General features: G+C 49.9%; 1 protein-coding gene across 3 annotated transcripts; it reads right to left on the bottom strand.

Annotated features, from left to right (window-relative positions):
• Positions 1-5,718: 5,718 nt before the first annotated feature.
• Positions 5,719-13,526, bottom strand: LOC147651060 (uncharacterized). Of its 3 annotated transcripts, XM_086845645.1 has the most exons (17): positions 13,442-13,526; positions 13,045-13,330; positions 12,676-12,949; positions 12,256-12,347; positions 12,069-12,170; positions 11,665-11,789; positions 11,426-11,588; positions 11,233-11,339; positions 10,903-11,016; positions 10,638-10,756; positions 9,393-10,478; positions 8,787-9,072; positions 7,741-7,867; positions 7,222-7,292; positions 6,920-7,007; positions 6,127-6,210; positions 5,719-5,908 (listed from the first exon to the last, which is right to left on the bottom strand). In XM_086845645.1, the coding sequence occupies exons 3-11, from the start codon at positions 12,716-12,718 to the stop codon at positions 9,439-9,441; spliced, it is 1,905 nt and encodes a 634-aa protein (XP_086701771.1). In that variant the 5' UTR covers positions 12,719-12,949; positions 13,045-13,330; positions 13,442-13,526; the 3' UTR covers positions 5,719-5,908; positions 6,127-6,210; positions 6,920-7,007; positions 7,222-7,292; positions 7,741-7,867; positions 8,787-9,072; positions 9,393-9,438. The 3 variants fall into 3 exon arrangements, with proteins under 3 accessions (XP_086701771.1, XP_086701770.1, XP_086701772.1); XM_086845644.1 differs by having other exon boundaries at positions 13,045-13,513; XM_086845646.1 differs by having other exon boundaries at positions 8,787-9,067; positions 13,045-13,513.
• Positions 13,527-16,910: the final 3,384 nt, after the last annotated feature.

Here is a 16,910-nt window from a genome sequence, read left to right as displayed (position 1 = left end):
AAAATTTCAATTTTTTGAATTAAAGTATGTCTCTGTTGTAGTGGTGGCATCAACCACTCTAATACCCATACCTCCCCTGTTTTCTTCTGTTGTTGCGTTAAGGCGCCAATGAGATGTTGAGGTCCAAACCATACAGTAAGGTTAATGTCCAAGTCTGGATCTCAGCTACGAACAACACCTGTCTGGATACAGTCCATTATTTTATTGAGAGCTTCTTGTTGTTCACTGGTGACCTGTATAGGTGCTGTAGGATCAGTACCCTTTAACAAAGGTCGTAAGGATTGTAAAAGCTCATTAGGAATACCCACAACAGGTTTAAGCCATTGTAAATCTCCTAGCAATCGCTGAGCATCATGAACAATATGAAGTGACATGTTTAATGACAGTTTCTGAGGGGCAACATACTGCTCAGTTAAAGTGCACCCGAGATATTTCCATGGGGACGACAGCTGTATTTTCTCAGGTGCAACAAGCAGTCCATTCTGAAGTAGTTGTGTTTGAATGTCTTTAACTTGTTTATCTGCAAAAGGTTGCGACTGAGCAAAAAGAATATGGTCCATATAATGATAAATAATAGTTGTAGGCCACTGAACACGTAGTGGCTGCAAAGCATTATCAACATCAAGCTGGCACAAGGTAGGAGAATTACGCATACCTTGTGGTAAAACTGTCCATTCAAATCTCATGTCTGGTTCTGCTCGATTTAATGAAGGCAAGGTAAAAGCAAATCTGCAAGTATCCTGTTCATGCAGTGGGATAGTGAAAAAACAGTCCTTTAAATCAATTATTAACAAGGGCCAATCTTTTGGCAACATTGCAGGCTTGGGCAAACCGGGTTGTAGTGCCCCCGTTGGCTCCAATTGTTCATTTACTGCACGTAAGTCATGCAGCAATCGATATTTCCCAGACTTCTTTTTTATAACAAAAATAGGGGTATTCCAAGGACTTGTTGACAACTTTAAATGTCCTTGTTGATATTGTTCCAGCACTAATTGATGAGCTTACTGCAGACTTTCCCTTTTTAAAAGCCACTGTTCAACCCATACTGGTTCCTGAATTATCCATTTAAGTGGGAGTGGGAAAGTCCAAACAATGGCCTCTATTCTAAAGGGTGCTCACTGGTCAAAATAACACCAAGTTGTGACAAAATATCTCTCCCTATTAGAAATTGAACCTTGTCTGATAATGGGACAATTGACAAAACAGAACTGATGACCTTCCCATCTAATTGAATCTGGATTTGTGGAGACTTTTTTGCCAAAGTTAAGCCTCCCACCCCTTTAACAGTAACCGTACTAGGCAACAAAGGCCATTCCTGGGGCCAATACTGTGGAGCAACAATGCTTGAGTCTGCTCCAGTATCCAATAATCCTTCTAATTGATGGGATTCTCCGTTATAATTGAGAACAACTGTTTGCTTGGGTCAAGTGTTTAAGTCCAGAGTAAGTAATGTAAGTCCTCCTGTAGAACCAAATCCACCTGTACCCTGTCATTGATTTTTCAATGGTGTCAACTGATGGGTATATTGCGGTAGTGGCACCAATTGTGCAATTCGCTGTCCTTTATCAATTCTGGCTGGTGGTGCCAGCGTATATGCCATGATATATATTTCACCAGAATAGTCCACATCAATTACTCCAGGTAAAATAAACAGTCCCATTAGACTAGCAGATGAATGTCCCAACACTACTGCACCCACAGCTTTTCCATTTATTATCACTGGTCCAATAATTCCCGTGGGAATCTTGTAGGGCTGGGATGTCAATAAATCCACAGTCACTGAGGCTGCCAGGTCCAGGCCGAGGCTCCCTGCTGTGGCAGGCTGGAGGGAAGTTGAAGCACTGATGTTCCGGCAGCTGCTATTTGTGTCCTGGCGCGGCGGCTCCTCGCGCTGGCCTTCCCACTTCCCGATCGCCGGCGGCAGACATTATCAGCGTGGGTATTGGACCGACACTGATTGCCCCAAACAGAGGGTACAGTACATTCCTTCCAAATATGTCCAAGGTTGCCACAGCAAAAACATTTGAGTCGGGAGGCTGGAATCCTGCCATTGTTGGTTGTAGCTGCTTGTAGGGGTGCAAGATCTGCTAAAACCTGACTCTGAGTAGCTGCAGCCTGCTTTCTAACCCTTGCCCTAGTTCTTTAATTGCCTGGACTAACATTGCCTGTGAGCCCACCGGTATATTAGACATCCTTTCTAATGCCTCTTCAATAGTCCAGTTAGCATTTAGGGAATTTAAAACTGACCTGGTTGCTGCATTACAACTTTGTAAGGCACATGGTTTTAATAATGCTCCACTCATATATTCAGGAACACCTGCCCGCTCTATAGCTGCAGCCGCTTTATCAATAAATGCTCCAAATGGCTCATCTGGCCCTTGTTTAATACCCATATAAGATGGAATACCTCCTGGCTCCTTAATCCGATCACATGCAGCTTGCACTAACCGCATCCCTTCTCTCAACTTGTCTAGCCCCAGAATAGCTTGTGCTTCCACTTGACTATATGCTCCTAATCCTGTAAGTTCTTCCAAAGTTAGCCCATGCAGTGAATCACCTGCCTGTCTTTGCACATTTACACTTTCTTGACAATAAGCTTGCCACTGTGCATTAAACAACAACTGCTGATTGTTATGAATTCCCTCAAGAGAGTGATCTGGTTCAATCAGAGAAAAGTTTTATTAATCACAGCAAGCAAGCAATAAGCAATAGATCAGTGCTGGGTGACAGGGGAGCAGGAGAATTCCCGCTCCACGGAACTGCCGCACCGCTGGTTTCCGTACTCCCCCTTTTAACCCGGCTTCCGGGTTACGTGTCCTTTCTCTGGTGTCTCTGCGCATGTGTCTCCGGTTGCTAGGGGGTCTTTTTTCTGCCTTCTGGTGGTCGCGGGATGAAGATCATAGGTCTTCCTCAGTCTTATCCTTTTGACCTTTCTTCACTGTTTTCTGTTAAGGCTTATCTTTGGTGACTTTCTGGAATTCAAGAAAGCTCGCAAGGCCGTTAGAGATTTATGCAAGTGTCAGCAGCAACCTTCAACCTCATCCTGATTCCACAAAGCATAGTTTTGCAAAGCATCGTAGCTACATGTTTAGGCGAACAAAAGGGTCTCTTGCTTATCACACTGATGCTGACTAAGAATCAATTTCATAATACTACAATCTGCAGGCAACAAAATCTGTGTAGCCCACAAATAATCAATCCTTTGTCTAACCGGTTCACTGGTCACTCCAAACTGACTGACTGTAGATCACAACTGTGCTAACCACTTCCAATCTAAAGCTGTCATTTGAGCTTGTATTCCTCCCCGTTGAATCGATGCAAAGGTTACGGGACATGCTACTTCCAATACAGCGTCTGCTATTTCCTGATCACCCTCTTGCAAAATATTCCGTGCCAATGCAGCCCATGTCTCCCTTCTTTCCCGTGCAATAGCCTCACCTAACTCATGCCCTACCTCAGGATTTCTCATAGGGGAGGGTGGTAATGGTGCCGAAGGCTCCGTTCCAGAAGCAAGGTTAGTAGGTGAAGGAATTGAAGATGGCACAAAAGGATTAGTAGCTGCGGCAGGGGTCAGTGACGGCACGGGGCGAGTCAAAATTACTGTATTCGTGGAGGGTGGCAATGGACACTCATTCATTCCCTCTAATAATCTATTTTTTGACATAGCTGCAGATGCCTTTGTGGCAGCTGCCTCTTCAGCCTGATACTGCAAAAGAACATTATGAACTGTCTGCCACAGTTTTCCCATTTTTTTAGCAGTTCTATCATCATTTAAAAGAGCTTCCCACAATTTATCTCCAAATTTTTGCCACTCACTTAATTCATGGACTGTATGGGGATTCTGAAAACAACCCCGGGCATACCCATAAGCAAGAAGTCCAGGAAGCTCCTTGCACAAATCAAAATCTTTAACCTGTCGCTTTTCTAAAAAGCAGGTAAATAAATCATACGCTGCTTGCCTTTCCATCTTACCGTCAGCGCGCGCTGTTGCAGCCCCTACAAAGTTTCAGCAGCACCTTACAGCAGGACTCTTCTATAAGGACGCCTGGGGCGTGGCAACGTTGCTTTTTGACCAGGACTCTCCTGTGAGGTTGCCTGGAACACGGCACAGCTGTTGCGTTTGGCCGTCCTTGCTGCGGAGGACCTGTCCCCTGACACCAACTCCCTTGGCCGAATCCAACTCCTTTTTAAGGTCCCAAAGATCCCAAAGGTCCCAAAGGTCCCTGCTGTTTGGGCACCTTGATGAGTTCGGCGGAAGAAATGCAGCACTCAATATGAATGATCAGCAAGTCTCATTTATTGGTAACTCTAAAACCACTTATATAGCTTCAATAATTAGGCTCATACCTAGTGCAAAAGCAAGCTCGTTATTGGATATTTTCATTTAAGGTCAACTCCACCTAATTCCACATTCCTGTGATCGCTCACCTATGCTGAATTCACATTCTTCTGATCACAGCGTCCTGTTCTCAGTTAGCAGTTATCACTAAGGTCTTCCTGACTTTGCAACATCTCACACTAACCGAACTCTACTGTCTAATTCTTTCCCAGCTAACAGCTGCATGGGAACATGACCTTTGCTAGCTAGCCATTGCTCTCTACAGTTCTAACAATGTAATGCTGGGATTTGATACAGTTGCCCCTCAAATACCCCAGGTAAAGGGAGCTGAGTGCTTCGATTCCACTGAAACCATGAGACAGTATCAAGACAAGTATGCTGCTATGAAGGAGCACTCTTTTTTTTCTGCCATGGAGAGAGAGGACTTGCACGTGGAGGAGACCGTGGTGTTCCTGCACAGGGACTCACCACTGACCAGAATCATGTGTGACAGGGAGCAGGAGGGCCCTGATGTTAGTGAGCAAGGTGAGGGCAAAGCAGCCCCTCTCACAGCCTGGCCCAGGGGCTGTCGGGGTGGCCAGCGTGGGGCCCAGAGCAGAGGCCAAAGGAGGCAGGAGCTGCTCAGCCAGGCCAGGGCTGGCAGCCTCCTTCCTCCTCAAGTGGGGCCCAGCTGGGCCAGGGGGCAGCTGTTGGGAGCCCTGTGCCCGCAATGGCCGCTGTTCTCCAAGGCCTCCAGCCCTGCCCATCAGGCAGGCACGCAGGCAGGGACAGAGCAGCTCTTGGGGCCGATGCTGCGGGCTGAGAGCCCCACAGAGCTGCTCATGCCCGCTGCCATTGGCTCTGTCCCCTGCAGCATGCCTGCTGTGTCGCCGTGCAGAAGCTGACCCCTGTGCTTCTCCAGGCCCTGGCAAGTGCCCCTGTGCTGCTCCTGTGCTGTCCAGGGCACCCACGGGCGTTGCTCGCGCCTGAGAGCGACCAGAACCAGCGGGGAGTGTGACAGCTCTGCTGCTCTGGGCTCGGCTGTCAGGCCAAGCCCCTGGGGCTGGGGGCAGTGTCCTTTTGGGCTTGGCAGAGCCTGTAGGCTTCTGGAGGGCTGGGGGCACTGCTGCGGCCCAGCCTGGCCCAGGCCTGGGAGGCCTTTGACATTGCTGATTGCCCTCACAGCCACCAAAGCTGAGCCAGAGCTCAGTGGCCCCAGCCTGACCGGACAGTCCGGACTGGAGCCTTCCCGTGGCTCCCCGGAACCCGAGAGCATCAGCGCCAGCTCAGAAACACTGCCTGACCGGGTTTGTCAATATGTTTTCCTGTTAGATCCCTTAAAGGATTTAAAAGGTAAGGTTGTTTGGCAGCTTCTTCAAGGAACAAATATGACACGATTCTTTTCAAGAAAGGGTTTATTAGTTTGGGTTCAGTTTCCCTATGGAATTCTTATGCTTCCTTAGACGATCCAGAAATTAATGAAAATCTAACATATTCCTAGGAGAAGTTTTTGAATCCACTACTTGCAGAAGTCTCTAGAGTCACTGTTTCTCTTAAACACTTCCCTTACATCTAGTTAGCTAGCTGCTCCTGTAACAGAGAGAGATGCAGTGGTTTACTTGGCTGGACATCACAACATCATGTTACACACACCAGTATACCAACACCCATTTGTTCCCTGACAGTTCCAAAGCTTCAGGCTCTTCTGGAGGTCCTGAATTAATTTTGCATGCACATCCATAGCCGTGTTCCCTCCCCATGCTCAGCATTCAGCCACAGCTACCAGGGAACAGATGTTCCATACTCACCTCAAGCAATAAATCTACATATGTCTTCCCAACCCACTTTCTCTTCACTGAGCTCTACAGATCTACAAAAAATAACTTTAGGCCCTGTGCACAAAAGAAAACACAACACCAATCAATAGGGTTCAACTCTTCTGATTCGGCTGCTGCTCCCAACAATCATGAATGAACAACACAATAAAGTCAGAAGCTCTATCCTCCACGTCCCTCCTATTCTCTTGCCCCCCACCACATGTTGGCTCCAGCAGAAATGTTCCCTACTGCAGCCTGGTGTACTAAGAAAAATGAAAGGCAGCAGCTGTCTCCCTGAACATGCTGCAATCTAAATTGCAGTGAAACAGCAGCTCTTGCATTAAATGCTCAGCAGCAGGATCCCACAGCTGGCCCCAGAAGCGCTGCCTGCCAGGGGCTGAGATCTCCATTCTGACACACCCTGCAAATCAGACGGGCTGGAAGATTGCAGGGCAGTAACTGTATGAACACAGCCATACATTTCATCCGCGTTATCTAGCAAGTCTCAAGAAACAAACGTCATTTAAGCCTGTCTTGAGACTATATTCTACAAAATAGAACAAGCAATTGTTTTGGTGGCCTGTGTAATTTTTGGGGGCTGTGTATGGTTTTTTTTGTTGTTGTTGTCTTTGTTTTTAAATCGAAAATTCACTGGCTTCAGAAGAGCAAGCCCCAGATTCATTAGGATGAAGAACCGCACGGACGTATGTGGCTGACAAGAACACTCGGCATGTCTAACAGTAACACCAGAAAGACAGGAAAAAGTTAAAGGAGATAGACCTACCTGAAAGGATCCCAAATGTCTCGCTAACCTGTCTAGTGACTATTTTTCTGCTAAGCTCTAAACGTTCCTATAGCTATGAGGTAATTATCTGAAAGAAAGGAAAGGCAGAAAGCTGCTCAGCCTTTATTTTTTACCAGGACTGTCTCATGGGATTCTACCACAACTTTGACCACAAGAAAGGATGGCAAATTTTGACTACAGAGCATTCATAACCAGGCAGCATTTTTTCTTCCTTACTCAAGTCCAGTAAGGGTTTAAAAGGGAAAAATATACAAAAGGGGACTGAAGAAGTTGTGTCATACCTCTTAGGCGTGCGTCATCTATGGAGAAGAAGAAAACTCTAGCACTTTCTGTGCGTGGTAGAGAAAGAACCCTAGACAAGTACAAAGGGGTTTTAGCATCCTAAAAGGTCCTATCAAATCCCATGGGCACGAGTTAGAGCTGTAGTGCCTCAGAGAAATGGGATACACGGAAGAGCTTTCCTGCATAGTATGCAAATAAAGCCTTCTATAAAAAGACCCCACGTTTGACACAAAAACTGACTGTGTCTTTGCCTTGTGGCCAAACTCAGTTTGGGGTTGGCCAAACCAAAACAACCCAGTCCATTTCTTGTGCTCAGCTTCTCTCTCTTCACATTCAACTTCACATCCAATGGGCTGCTGGGACTCTGGACTCCACACAGCACCAGTGGTTTTCCAAGATGACTTTCCTTGCTCAGAGGTGTGCAGTGTCAGTTTCCCATTTCCTCAGTGCTGCCACTAATATTCCCACAGCATCCAACTACTACAGCCAAGTAGACAACAAATACAAATGGAACTTGCCTTTCTTGGTGCTTTGCAATTTCTGACATCTCCGGCTCATCAGCACCCTCAGAAGTGATGTCTTGGAAATGTGAATCCTCTTGCCACGTGACTTTTTCCGGTTTTATCGTTCCAAGTATGTGAGGCCCTGCAAAACCAGCAGCAAAAGAGAAAGAAAGCCCAAACCAGATTATTTCTCTGCTTGCCAGGAAAAATTCCTTCTTTCAAGTGAAATATTTATACCGGGAAAGACAGATTTAGGAAGGACAGAATCTTCTCCTCCCTGATTTCCTGAGCTGTAGCTCTGCTCCAGGATCTTCCACTTTCTTCTAGGCATCTCCTATGTATTCTTAAATATTTATCATTGCATCCAGAAGACAGTGAATAGCTCCTGAATACAGCACAAGTGTGGTGGGCTTGTTGCTTTGTGTTCTTGCATTTTAGTATTTTGGATAACTCGGCACGGCTTCCTTTCATTCCTACCTGACTGTGACTTGATTAAATATTCCTTCATCATCATTTCATAAGGCCTCATTTTATCTGAGGTTAGGACACCCCAATGATCCTTCAGTGTCATTCAGTTTCCTTTTTCTGAAGGTCCAGGAATAGAATTTGGTAACTAACAGAATGTTCATGGAGCTTGGGGTCAACTCCAGGATTTTGCTCCTCCCTCTACCTTAACACCCATTTTCCTTAAAATCCTCTTGGGCCCTAGGTAACTTGGTATGACTGCTGTGTCACCTTTTTCCCTCTTTGAGAAGTTTAGGGGATGACAACAAGAAGCTCTTTCACCACTCTGCAAAAATCCCAATGCCTTCTCAAGGCGTGCACCTCGAAATTCCTGAGATGCAAGCAGGAGTTAACTCTCGTTAATCTCCCACAACCTTGGCAAGTAGAAATGAAGATCAAAATACTTCAGCATAATTACTAACTTCTGCTGCTGAAAATCCTCTGGATTTAATCCTCTGGATTAAAATCCTCTGACCTTCTTCACACCATATTGCTCTACAGTGCCTGCCAGAAGCTGTTCCTTAGAAATGGCTCCGTTAGGAGGGTTCTGCTGTTACCTTCTTTGATGCCCAACTCCTCTGTGTCTTCAAAGAAGGAAAACTTGAAAGCACTCGACTCCTGAGTTCCGTCGTTTTCAGGCAAAGGTCCCAGACGTTCGTCTGGGGCAGAGTCCTGCGCATCCTCTTGGTCCCAGGCTATTTCCACTGTCTTTTCCGGTTTGACCTTTGAAGGTCCAAGCAAGTCTTTTAAATCAGCAGCAGTGTCGCAGTCGATTTCTCCAGACACTTGAGGCAGTGTCTCACTCTCTTCCTTCTCCCTCTGCTTTACTGAAGAAAGGCTATACTGAAATGAGATTGATCAAGGATAGCAACACAGCCCACGGCCTTTTCAAAGACAGCTTCCCTAAGAGCCACCTTGCTCGTCATGTCTCCCTAAACGTATCCAAGCCATTAAGGACTGGTTCACTTTCAAGGGGAAGCAGTGGGGAAATATCTGTCTAAAGGCAGCAATGAGTGTCCTTTTTAATTAGCTATGTCCTCAGGTGGCTTTTCCCTTCACAATACATGGTAACATAGAAATCAAGGATCATAGAAATGCCAAGAGCTAGTCTGGGTTTTCCACAGACCTGCAAATCTCAAGGTCCCTGTACTGACCCTTCTCACCTTCACTTACAGCCACAAACAGAGGGACTAGAAAGAGAAGATGACACTACGTGCTGCTGTTAGAGGTCCGAGTTGAGGCCCGACGTGGCTGGCGGGAGCGGTTGCTCCAGCGCGACGTCCCCGACGGTGTCCCCCTGCGCCTGGGCCTCTCAGCACTGGCTGCTGTCCTCCTGCTCCCGTCCTGCCAACTCCTGGACCGGACAGGTCGGTTTGAGGCCCGACGTTGCAGGCGGGAGCGGCTGCGTCTGGGGGACGTCCCCGAGGATGTCTCCCTTTGCCTGCGCCTCTCAGCATTTGCTGCTGTCCTCCTGTTCCTGTCCTGGAGACCGCTGGACTGGACAGGTCGATTCGAGACTTGACGTGGTAGTCGGGAGCGGCTGCGTCTGGGGGCTGCCTGCGATGGTGCCTCCCTTTGCCTGGGCCTCTCTGCCCTCGATGTTGTGCTGCTGCTCCTGTCTCGGCGACTCCTCGACCGGGCAGGTGGACTCTGGGCCTGAGCTTCCTGGCGGGATCGGCTGAGTCTGGGGGCTGCCCGCGATGGTGTCTGCCTTTGCCTGGGCCTCTCTGTCCTTGATGTTGTCCTGCTGCTCTGGTCACAGTGACTCCTTGACCAGACAGGTGGACTTAAGGCCCGAGCTTGACAGCAGGGGCAGCTGCATCTGGGGGAAGCCTGCGATGGTGTGTCCCTGGGCCTGGGCCTCTCAGCCCTTGGTCTTGTCTCGCTGCTCCTGTCACGGCGACTCCGTGACCGGACGGGTCTATCTGTGGCCCGACTCTGCTGGCGAGAGCGGCTTCGCCTGCGGTCAGGCCCAGCACGCCTGGAATGGACCCTGTCCTCAGGGCCCATGGAGCTGCTGTGTCTTGGCCTTGATGTGCTTGGGCTGCTGCTGTCTGCCAAGGATGAGGCTGCACGCTGGGGGCTGCTGTGGCTGCTGGCCTCTGGAGATGGAGAACGGGGAGCCAGAGCCGATGACACCGGGCTGCTGGTGGGGCTGATGGCCTCAGATTCTGAGAGGCCCTGAGAAGATTCCAGTCCTGACTGTCCGGTCAGGCTGGGGCCATTGAGCTCTGGCTCCTCCGTGGCAGCTGTAAGAGCAAACAGGAATGTCCGAGGCCTGCCAGGCCTGGAGCAGGCCATGCCCGACCAGAGCACTGCCCCCAGCCCTCCAGGAGCCCATGGGCTTTGCCGTGCCCAGCCTGGGCACTGGCCCCAGCCCAGGGACACCCGCCTGCTTTGCCTCATACCCGTGCCGAGACCAGCACAGCTCTCACACTCCCAGTGGGTTGTCCTCACTGTCAGGCCAGAGCAGCGCCTGTGGGTGCCCTCAGCAGCACAGGAGGAGCACAAGAGCAGCTCCCAGGGCCTGGGAAAACAAACGGGTTGATGGCACTGAAGACAAAGTGTCCCAGCATGGGATTGTGCAGCCCAGCACCACTGGCTCCTTCTGCTTTCAGCCCTTCCTGAGACACAGGTTCCCTGCAGAGCCCCGGGTGCAGCTTCCCAACTCACCCCTCTTCCTCTGCCTCCTCCCTGCCTCCTGGGTAAAGGCATTCCCTGGCATTGCACCTGCTGTGCCTCTCTCCTAGATCCGCAAAGGCATTGTTGTCTTCCCATGTTGGCCCTCTGATGGAGAAAGGAAAAGCTGATGTGTTTCTTCTGCCCTGCCCTCACGGAGGTAACAGGGTGACCCTGCTCTTCCTCCAATGCTTTTCCAAGTCCCCTGAGAAGCGCAAGTCCAGACTCCCTGGATGGGGCAGGGCTTGGACTGCTGGGGCAGGGCCTGGCACAGCACGGCACTTGCACCCTCCTGCCTTGTGAGCCCCGCAGAAGGACACCAACCTGATGGGGGTGCGGATCCCCATGCGGAACATCTCCACAAGGAATTCCTCACTATCTCTGCAGAGGGGGCAGCTGAAGTGCAAAAGACCAGCGCGCATGGCCTGTCCCTGCAGGGCAAACAGAAGCAGTGTGAGCCAGGCCCTGGTGCTGCTGAGCACCTGCTGTGTCCCAGGCCTGAGGGCATGGCTCCCACCTGGAGGCAGTCCCTGTGGAACCAGGCTCTTTTGCACGTCGGGCACACGATGGTCTTGAAGGTCATTCTGTCCTCCACTGGCTCCATGCAGATGGGGCATTCGGTGCCCGGCTCTGGAGTCACCTGCACCATCTGCACTGGACGGTGTTCAGGGCAGAAGGACCTGGGGACAAAGGGATGGGCCTAATGAGAAAGTCTTGGTCCTTCCCCAAGGGTGGCCAGAAGGGGAGAGGAGCTACCTGTATGGGGCAATGTACTGCGTGACACAGCCGCCCTCCTTGGCACAGGGCAGGTGGAACCATCTGTTGCAGCCTTCCTTGCAGCACAGGATGGTGGCCCCGCTCTGGCCGCAGACGCAGCAGTGCTGGAATGAGCCAGGCAGCCCCATCAGCGGCAGCCTGGGGACCTCCCCAGGCAGCCCCAGGGCTGCAGGCAGAGAGCAGGATGGGGCCGCTGCTGGCGCTCAGCCCACAGAGCCAGCTGGTGAGGGGAGCTCCTGTGCCAGAGGCTCCACGGAGCTGCTGGGAGCCAGACTTTGTCCCACAGCCGGCTGCATGGCCAGCCTTCCTTGCTGGGGCTCTGGGCTAAGCTCTGGCCAGCCTCTCCTGGCACAAATCTCCCTGCTCTTTTGCCAGGCCCTCACCTTCCATGCCGCCCGCCTGATTGCAAGCTGGATATCTTGAAGGAGGAAACCCAGGAGTCCAACACATTTTTTTGCTTGCCGGAAAAGCAGCGTGGCAAAATACTGCAGAAAATGGGAAGAGCTGATGAGGACAGGGTGGCAGGGACTGCCCCTTGCAATGCTGGAGGGAGTGCCCGGAGCCACTCACCAGGCAGAAGATGTGGGCATAGAGCCCGTATTTCTCCTGTTTGTCGCCGCAGGTGTCCGGGTCAGCCTCTGCACGGCGACACAGCAGGCATGCTGCAGGGGACAGACACAATGGCAGCGGGCGTCAGCAGCTCTGTGGGGCTCTCAGCCTGCAGCATCGACCCCAAGGGCTGCTCTGTCCCTGCCTGCGTGCCTGGCTGATGGGCAGGGCTGGAGGCCTTGGAGAACAGCGGCCATTGCGGGCACGGGGCTCCCAACAGCTGCCCCCTGGCCCAGCTGGGCCCCACTTGAGGAGGAAGGAGGCTGCCAGCCCTGGCCTGCCTGAGCAGCTCCTGCCTCCTTTGGCCTCTGCTCTGGGCCCCACGCTGGCCACCCCGACAGCCCCTCGGCCAGGCTGTGGGAGGGGCTGCTTTGCCCTCACCTGGCTCCCTGCCATCAGGGCCCTCCTGCTCCCTGTCGCACATGGCGGCTGTCAGCGCTGAGTCCCTGTCCAGGAACGCCGCTGTCTCCGCCAGGTGCTGGTCCTCTCTCTCTGTGGGAGGAAGAAAAGTGATGGGAGTTTGGAGAACAGGCCCAGAGCTACGAGGGTGCTACTCCCTGGTCAGCCCTGCGTGAGCCCTGCTCCTGTCCGCCTTCTGCTCCCGTCGTCGCGCTGAGGAACACCGCCGTCTCCTCTGGATATTCCTGCGCTGATTCTGGGAAGGGAGAGGCAGGTGAGCCTGCAGCACAGGCCCAGAGCGCCGAGGTGTGGGGCCCCTCTGGTCCCTGGGCAGCTGCTTCCCTGCCTTACCTTCTCCTCCCGTTGCCAGGTCGCAGTGACACACGGCCTGAGCCCAGCCTTCCCTTTTGGGGCTTTGGTCGCACGCGTCACAATGGCCACTCTGACATCAGCATCTTGCTCCCAAGATTCACGCAGCCATGGCCTCACATGCCCGGCAGCCACTTGAGGCCACCCCCTTGGCAACCGAGGTTCTGACATGGTTCCAAGCCTTTGGTCAGCACGGAACCAGGCCAGAGACTCCTGCAGCAAGTCCAGGGTCCAATCCCAGGCTCCAGGGCAGCCATCGAGGGTGGCACTGTAGGCACAAAGGTGCTGTTCAGGCACGGCCACCCCAGGGCTCCTGCCCCTGGCAGTCGGTTGCCCAGAGAGCTTGTGCAGAGTCTCTTGCACTGCACAGATTCCAAACCTGCTCTTGGTGCACTGACATGTTCCTCTAGACCTCTCGGCAATAAACTGAGATGAACCTGATTTCATGCCCGTGCTGATCACTGTTGGGAACAGTGTTTATCAAGCTGGGGACCACGTCAGCTGCCTCCCAACCGCAATTCGCCTGTCATCTAATAATCTAATAACTTTGACATTTTGTATTAAAAATTTAGTATTAAGTATTAGTATAAAGCTCCTGAGAAACATCATCTTTTACACTGACTCAGCGGAAACCCACAGAATTCCTTGGGAGTTTTCTGTGTACGTCTGACTGGAGAGGTTTCAACCGTCCTTGTCTCGGTAGTCCAAACCAGGAGGATGTTTTTCCCACAGTAAAGGAACGTTGCTAGTTTGGTCCAAGTTTTCCTTCTAGCAAATATATTGAAAAAACACAGCTTCCCTAAGCACTGCCTTGCTTTTCATGTTTCCCTAAAAGTATCCAGGCCCACGAAGGAGTGGTTACCTTTCAAGGGCAATGTCTAGGTTGACTGTATGACACTGTCTCCCCTGTCATCTGCTCTACGCCCGGACATGGGTCCTGCAGCTTTAAGCTAGGCCCAGGGGATGGGGGGAAACCAGGGGTGTTCTTTTGGCTGTCTGTTCAAACACAGGTTCTCCTCCACTCTCAGCATTGATTCTTTCCCAGCAGAGATAGGGGGAGTTAAATTCTTGCTTGTAGCTAGCTTCAGTTTTGCCAGCTGAGGCAAGAAGTTGCTCAGGACCGCATACAGCCTCTCTGTACACCCTTCATTTCCCTTTATTATGGTAAACCACCGCAATAACCGGATCAGAGATAGCCTTTTAAGGACTTTAAACGGATTGCGGCAGTTCGGCCAGCATCTTGGCTGGATCCCATGTGAGATCTTGCTTCCCTTTTCTTTTAGCCCTCTGTCTCGCCCGTCGATTCGGTTGCATCGAACCATGGGGTGTTCCATCTTCTCGGCAGCAGGGATAACTTTCAAGGAAAGACCCTTTTTCTCGAGACTGCCGTTTTAAGAATTGCTCCCAATTTTTATTTTTTACCCCTGGAATATCACACCTGACTTTTGTCAGTGTTTTGCAACAACGTATTGCAATTATTTCAATAATATATGGTAAAGGGGTATTAGGATGATAACAATAATTTTCCGGATTTATCCCAAAAGCATAAATCTCCCACCATCGATCAGATCCTTTTTCAAATTGTCCTGTTTGCACACCTTCCTGTAATGCAATCTCAGTCAAATTTCTTTCAAACTTGTAACACTCTGTGCAAATCCCTCTTGGCGATCGACCCCACTTAGAATGTGTCTACCACTTTTCTTTACACACTTTACAAATGGAACATACAAAAGGATAACATTCACAATTTGGTACTGTACACAAGATTTGCATGTGAGAGTTCATCAGGGTCTCATCTCTATGTTGATGGTAGAGAGCGGGAAGTATCTGCTGAATTTTCTGGATCAGCTGAAGGTAAATCACTGGGATCGGCAGGTTTAGTCCATCGGCTCGGCACCCAGACAGGCCGTGTGGGGGTAGGCACACAAAGATAACCACGTCCCTGTCGTGGTTTTAAACTAATAACTAAGAAAATTACTTACTTCTTGCTGTGAGATATGGATTAGAACAAGAGCAAAACAGGCATACAACTTAAAAGGGAAAAAAAAGAAAGTTTATTGACAAACCACAATAATAAGAACACCAGAATAAACTTCCAGAACAACCTTTCCATCCCCTATCTACCTGTCGTTCCGATTGGGAACGGCTAGAAAGAACGACACTGGACTCTCAAGGGAGTCACAACACGAGAATTCCTTAGTTTATTGCTTCAGCTCTCTCTTATAGACAGATACGTGGAAAGTACAGAAAAGAAACTCTTATTGGCTAACAAAGTGCTACATTACCATCATTGGTCAGGGGCACTCTGCCCCCCTGACTGTCTCCTGCAAGGAGAAACAAGAGGCTGCAAAACAACACCTGCAAGGCTGTTTAGTGTCCCTGAGAATTGTTTTAATTCCTTCTCATATTTTTCCCAGGATACTTTCTCAAGCAGCCTGAGGAGCCATGCGGCCTGCAATTTGTACAGGCACTGTAGTTCAGATTTAGCATCTATATCTACCCACTATTCCCTTGTTCACATGACAACAGAGACAAAAACTCTGGAACTCTGATGGTTAAAACAGTCCCAGTTCTTGCTAGTCTTTTCACCAGTCTGTATAGAGAAACAGAAGTTTCTTCCTGTTAATTTATGGAGTTTCTCACAAGAAAACTATTTTTGTTATAGTTTTCTATTGCCCTAATGTTAGCTGCTCAGAGCTGCTATTATTAGAGTTCACTCCTCCCATTTTCACATCACTCTGAAGTATGTATGGGCCATGAGTCTAGAGATAGCATTTTTAAGGATATGTTATTCAAAGGCAAAAAAAGTCTTCTTCATCTGTTTCTGTGAGCTTCACCAGAAAACAGTTTTCTCATTGCCTCTCAAGGCTTTAAATCTCTCAACAGTTTTCTCATTGCCTCTCAAGGCTTTTAATCTCCCAGCACTTCACTATACTATAATTACTCTTTACTCAAATTTACACTTTGAACACTATTCCTCTCTAGATCTTATATCATGAATTAAAGGAGTTCTTTTCAGGACTTCATTGTCCATCTCCATAGTTTTAACAGGGAGATATTTCAGCTTAATTAAAGCATCTTCTTAATTCTCTACCTTTCTTGAAGCTTCTTTTCTTTCTTGTCACTGGTAGTTTATAAAGTCTCTTTTCATGTTGATCTTTCTCTCTCTCTCTCTCTGGATAAAAAGATTAATCCGCAAGTCTCATCTGGGTAATGAAAGAGTTAACATCTTGCCCAGGCTTTTGTAGATGGTTCGGAGATCTCTGCCGAACAGGAGCTGGAGCCGTCTGTGATGGAAAGTTCTTCATGGCTGCTCTGGAGCGTGTAGTCGCTGTTCCAACCCACTGCAAGTCCAGGGCCTCTCTCTTTCTTCACTGGGCGGTTTCTAGTGAATTAGTTACAGCAAAACCTGCAGCCGAGCCAGAGATCGGCTCGGCCCGGCCCAGGCCCGAGGAAAACCTTCCCTGGGCCCCCCCATCTCCCGGCCGGGAGACGGGGCAGGCCCGGCCCCATCCGCGCCCGGCCGCATGGCCTGGTCAGGGACGGGAGGCCTGGGGCTCCGCCACCCTCCACAGCCAGGAAACAAAGAGAACCCAGAGAGCTCTGCTTTTACATTTTAAGGTAGGGTTCACAAGTTGATCCCACTTTTCAATGGCCTAAACTGCTGTCAATTCCCAGCAATGACCGATAATTGGCCAGGAGAAAAGACTCCAAGCACTTCCCAGCAGCTCCAACTCCCTTAAAGGTAAAGTAACTCCATGACAGTCCCCAATACAGTACCTTGCTGGGACCTCCCCACAGACCTGTTTTTGGATCTTTATAGCGAACCCATATTGGACTTTGAGTTT

The sequence above is a fragment of the Cyanistes caeruleus genome, chromosome 11, assembly GCF_971803275.1.
Source record: "Cyanistes caeruleus chromosome 11, bCyaCae1.hap1.1, whole genome shotgun sequence".
In the NCBI taxonomy this organism is placed as follows: domain Eukaryota; kingdom Metazoa; phylum Chordata; class Aves; order Passeriformes; family Paridae; genus Cyanistes; species Cyanistes caeruleus.
The sequence above is the reverse complement of the archived record's forward strand: the minus strand, read 5'-3'. Positions and strand labels throughout refer to the sequence as shown.

Bases quoted from the DNA above. Each gene is read 5' to 3' on its own strand.
- LOC147651060 (XM_086845645.1), bottom strand. From the start codon at position 12,718: ATGTGCGACAGGGAGCAGGAGGGCCCTGATGGCAGGGAGCCAG. The intron at 12,348-12,675 runs GTGAGGGCAAAG...TGTCCCCTGCAG, and splicing joins CCCTGATGGCAGGGAGCCAG to CATGCCTGCTGTGTCGCCGT. The intron at 10,757-10,902 runs GTGAGTTGGGAA...TTGTTTTCCCAG, and splicing joins GAGGAGGCAGAGGAAGAGGG to GCCCTGGGAGCTGCTCTTGT.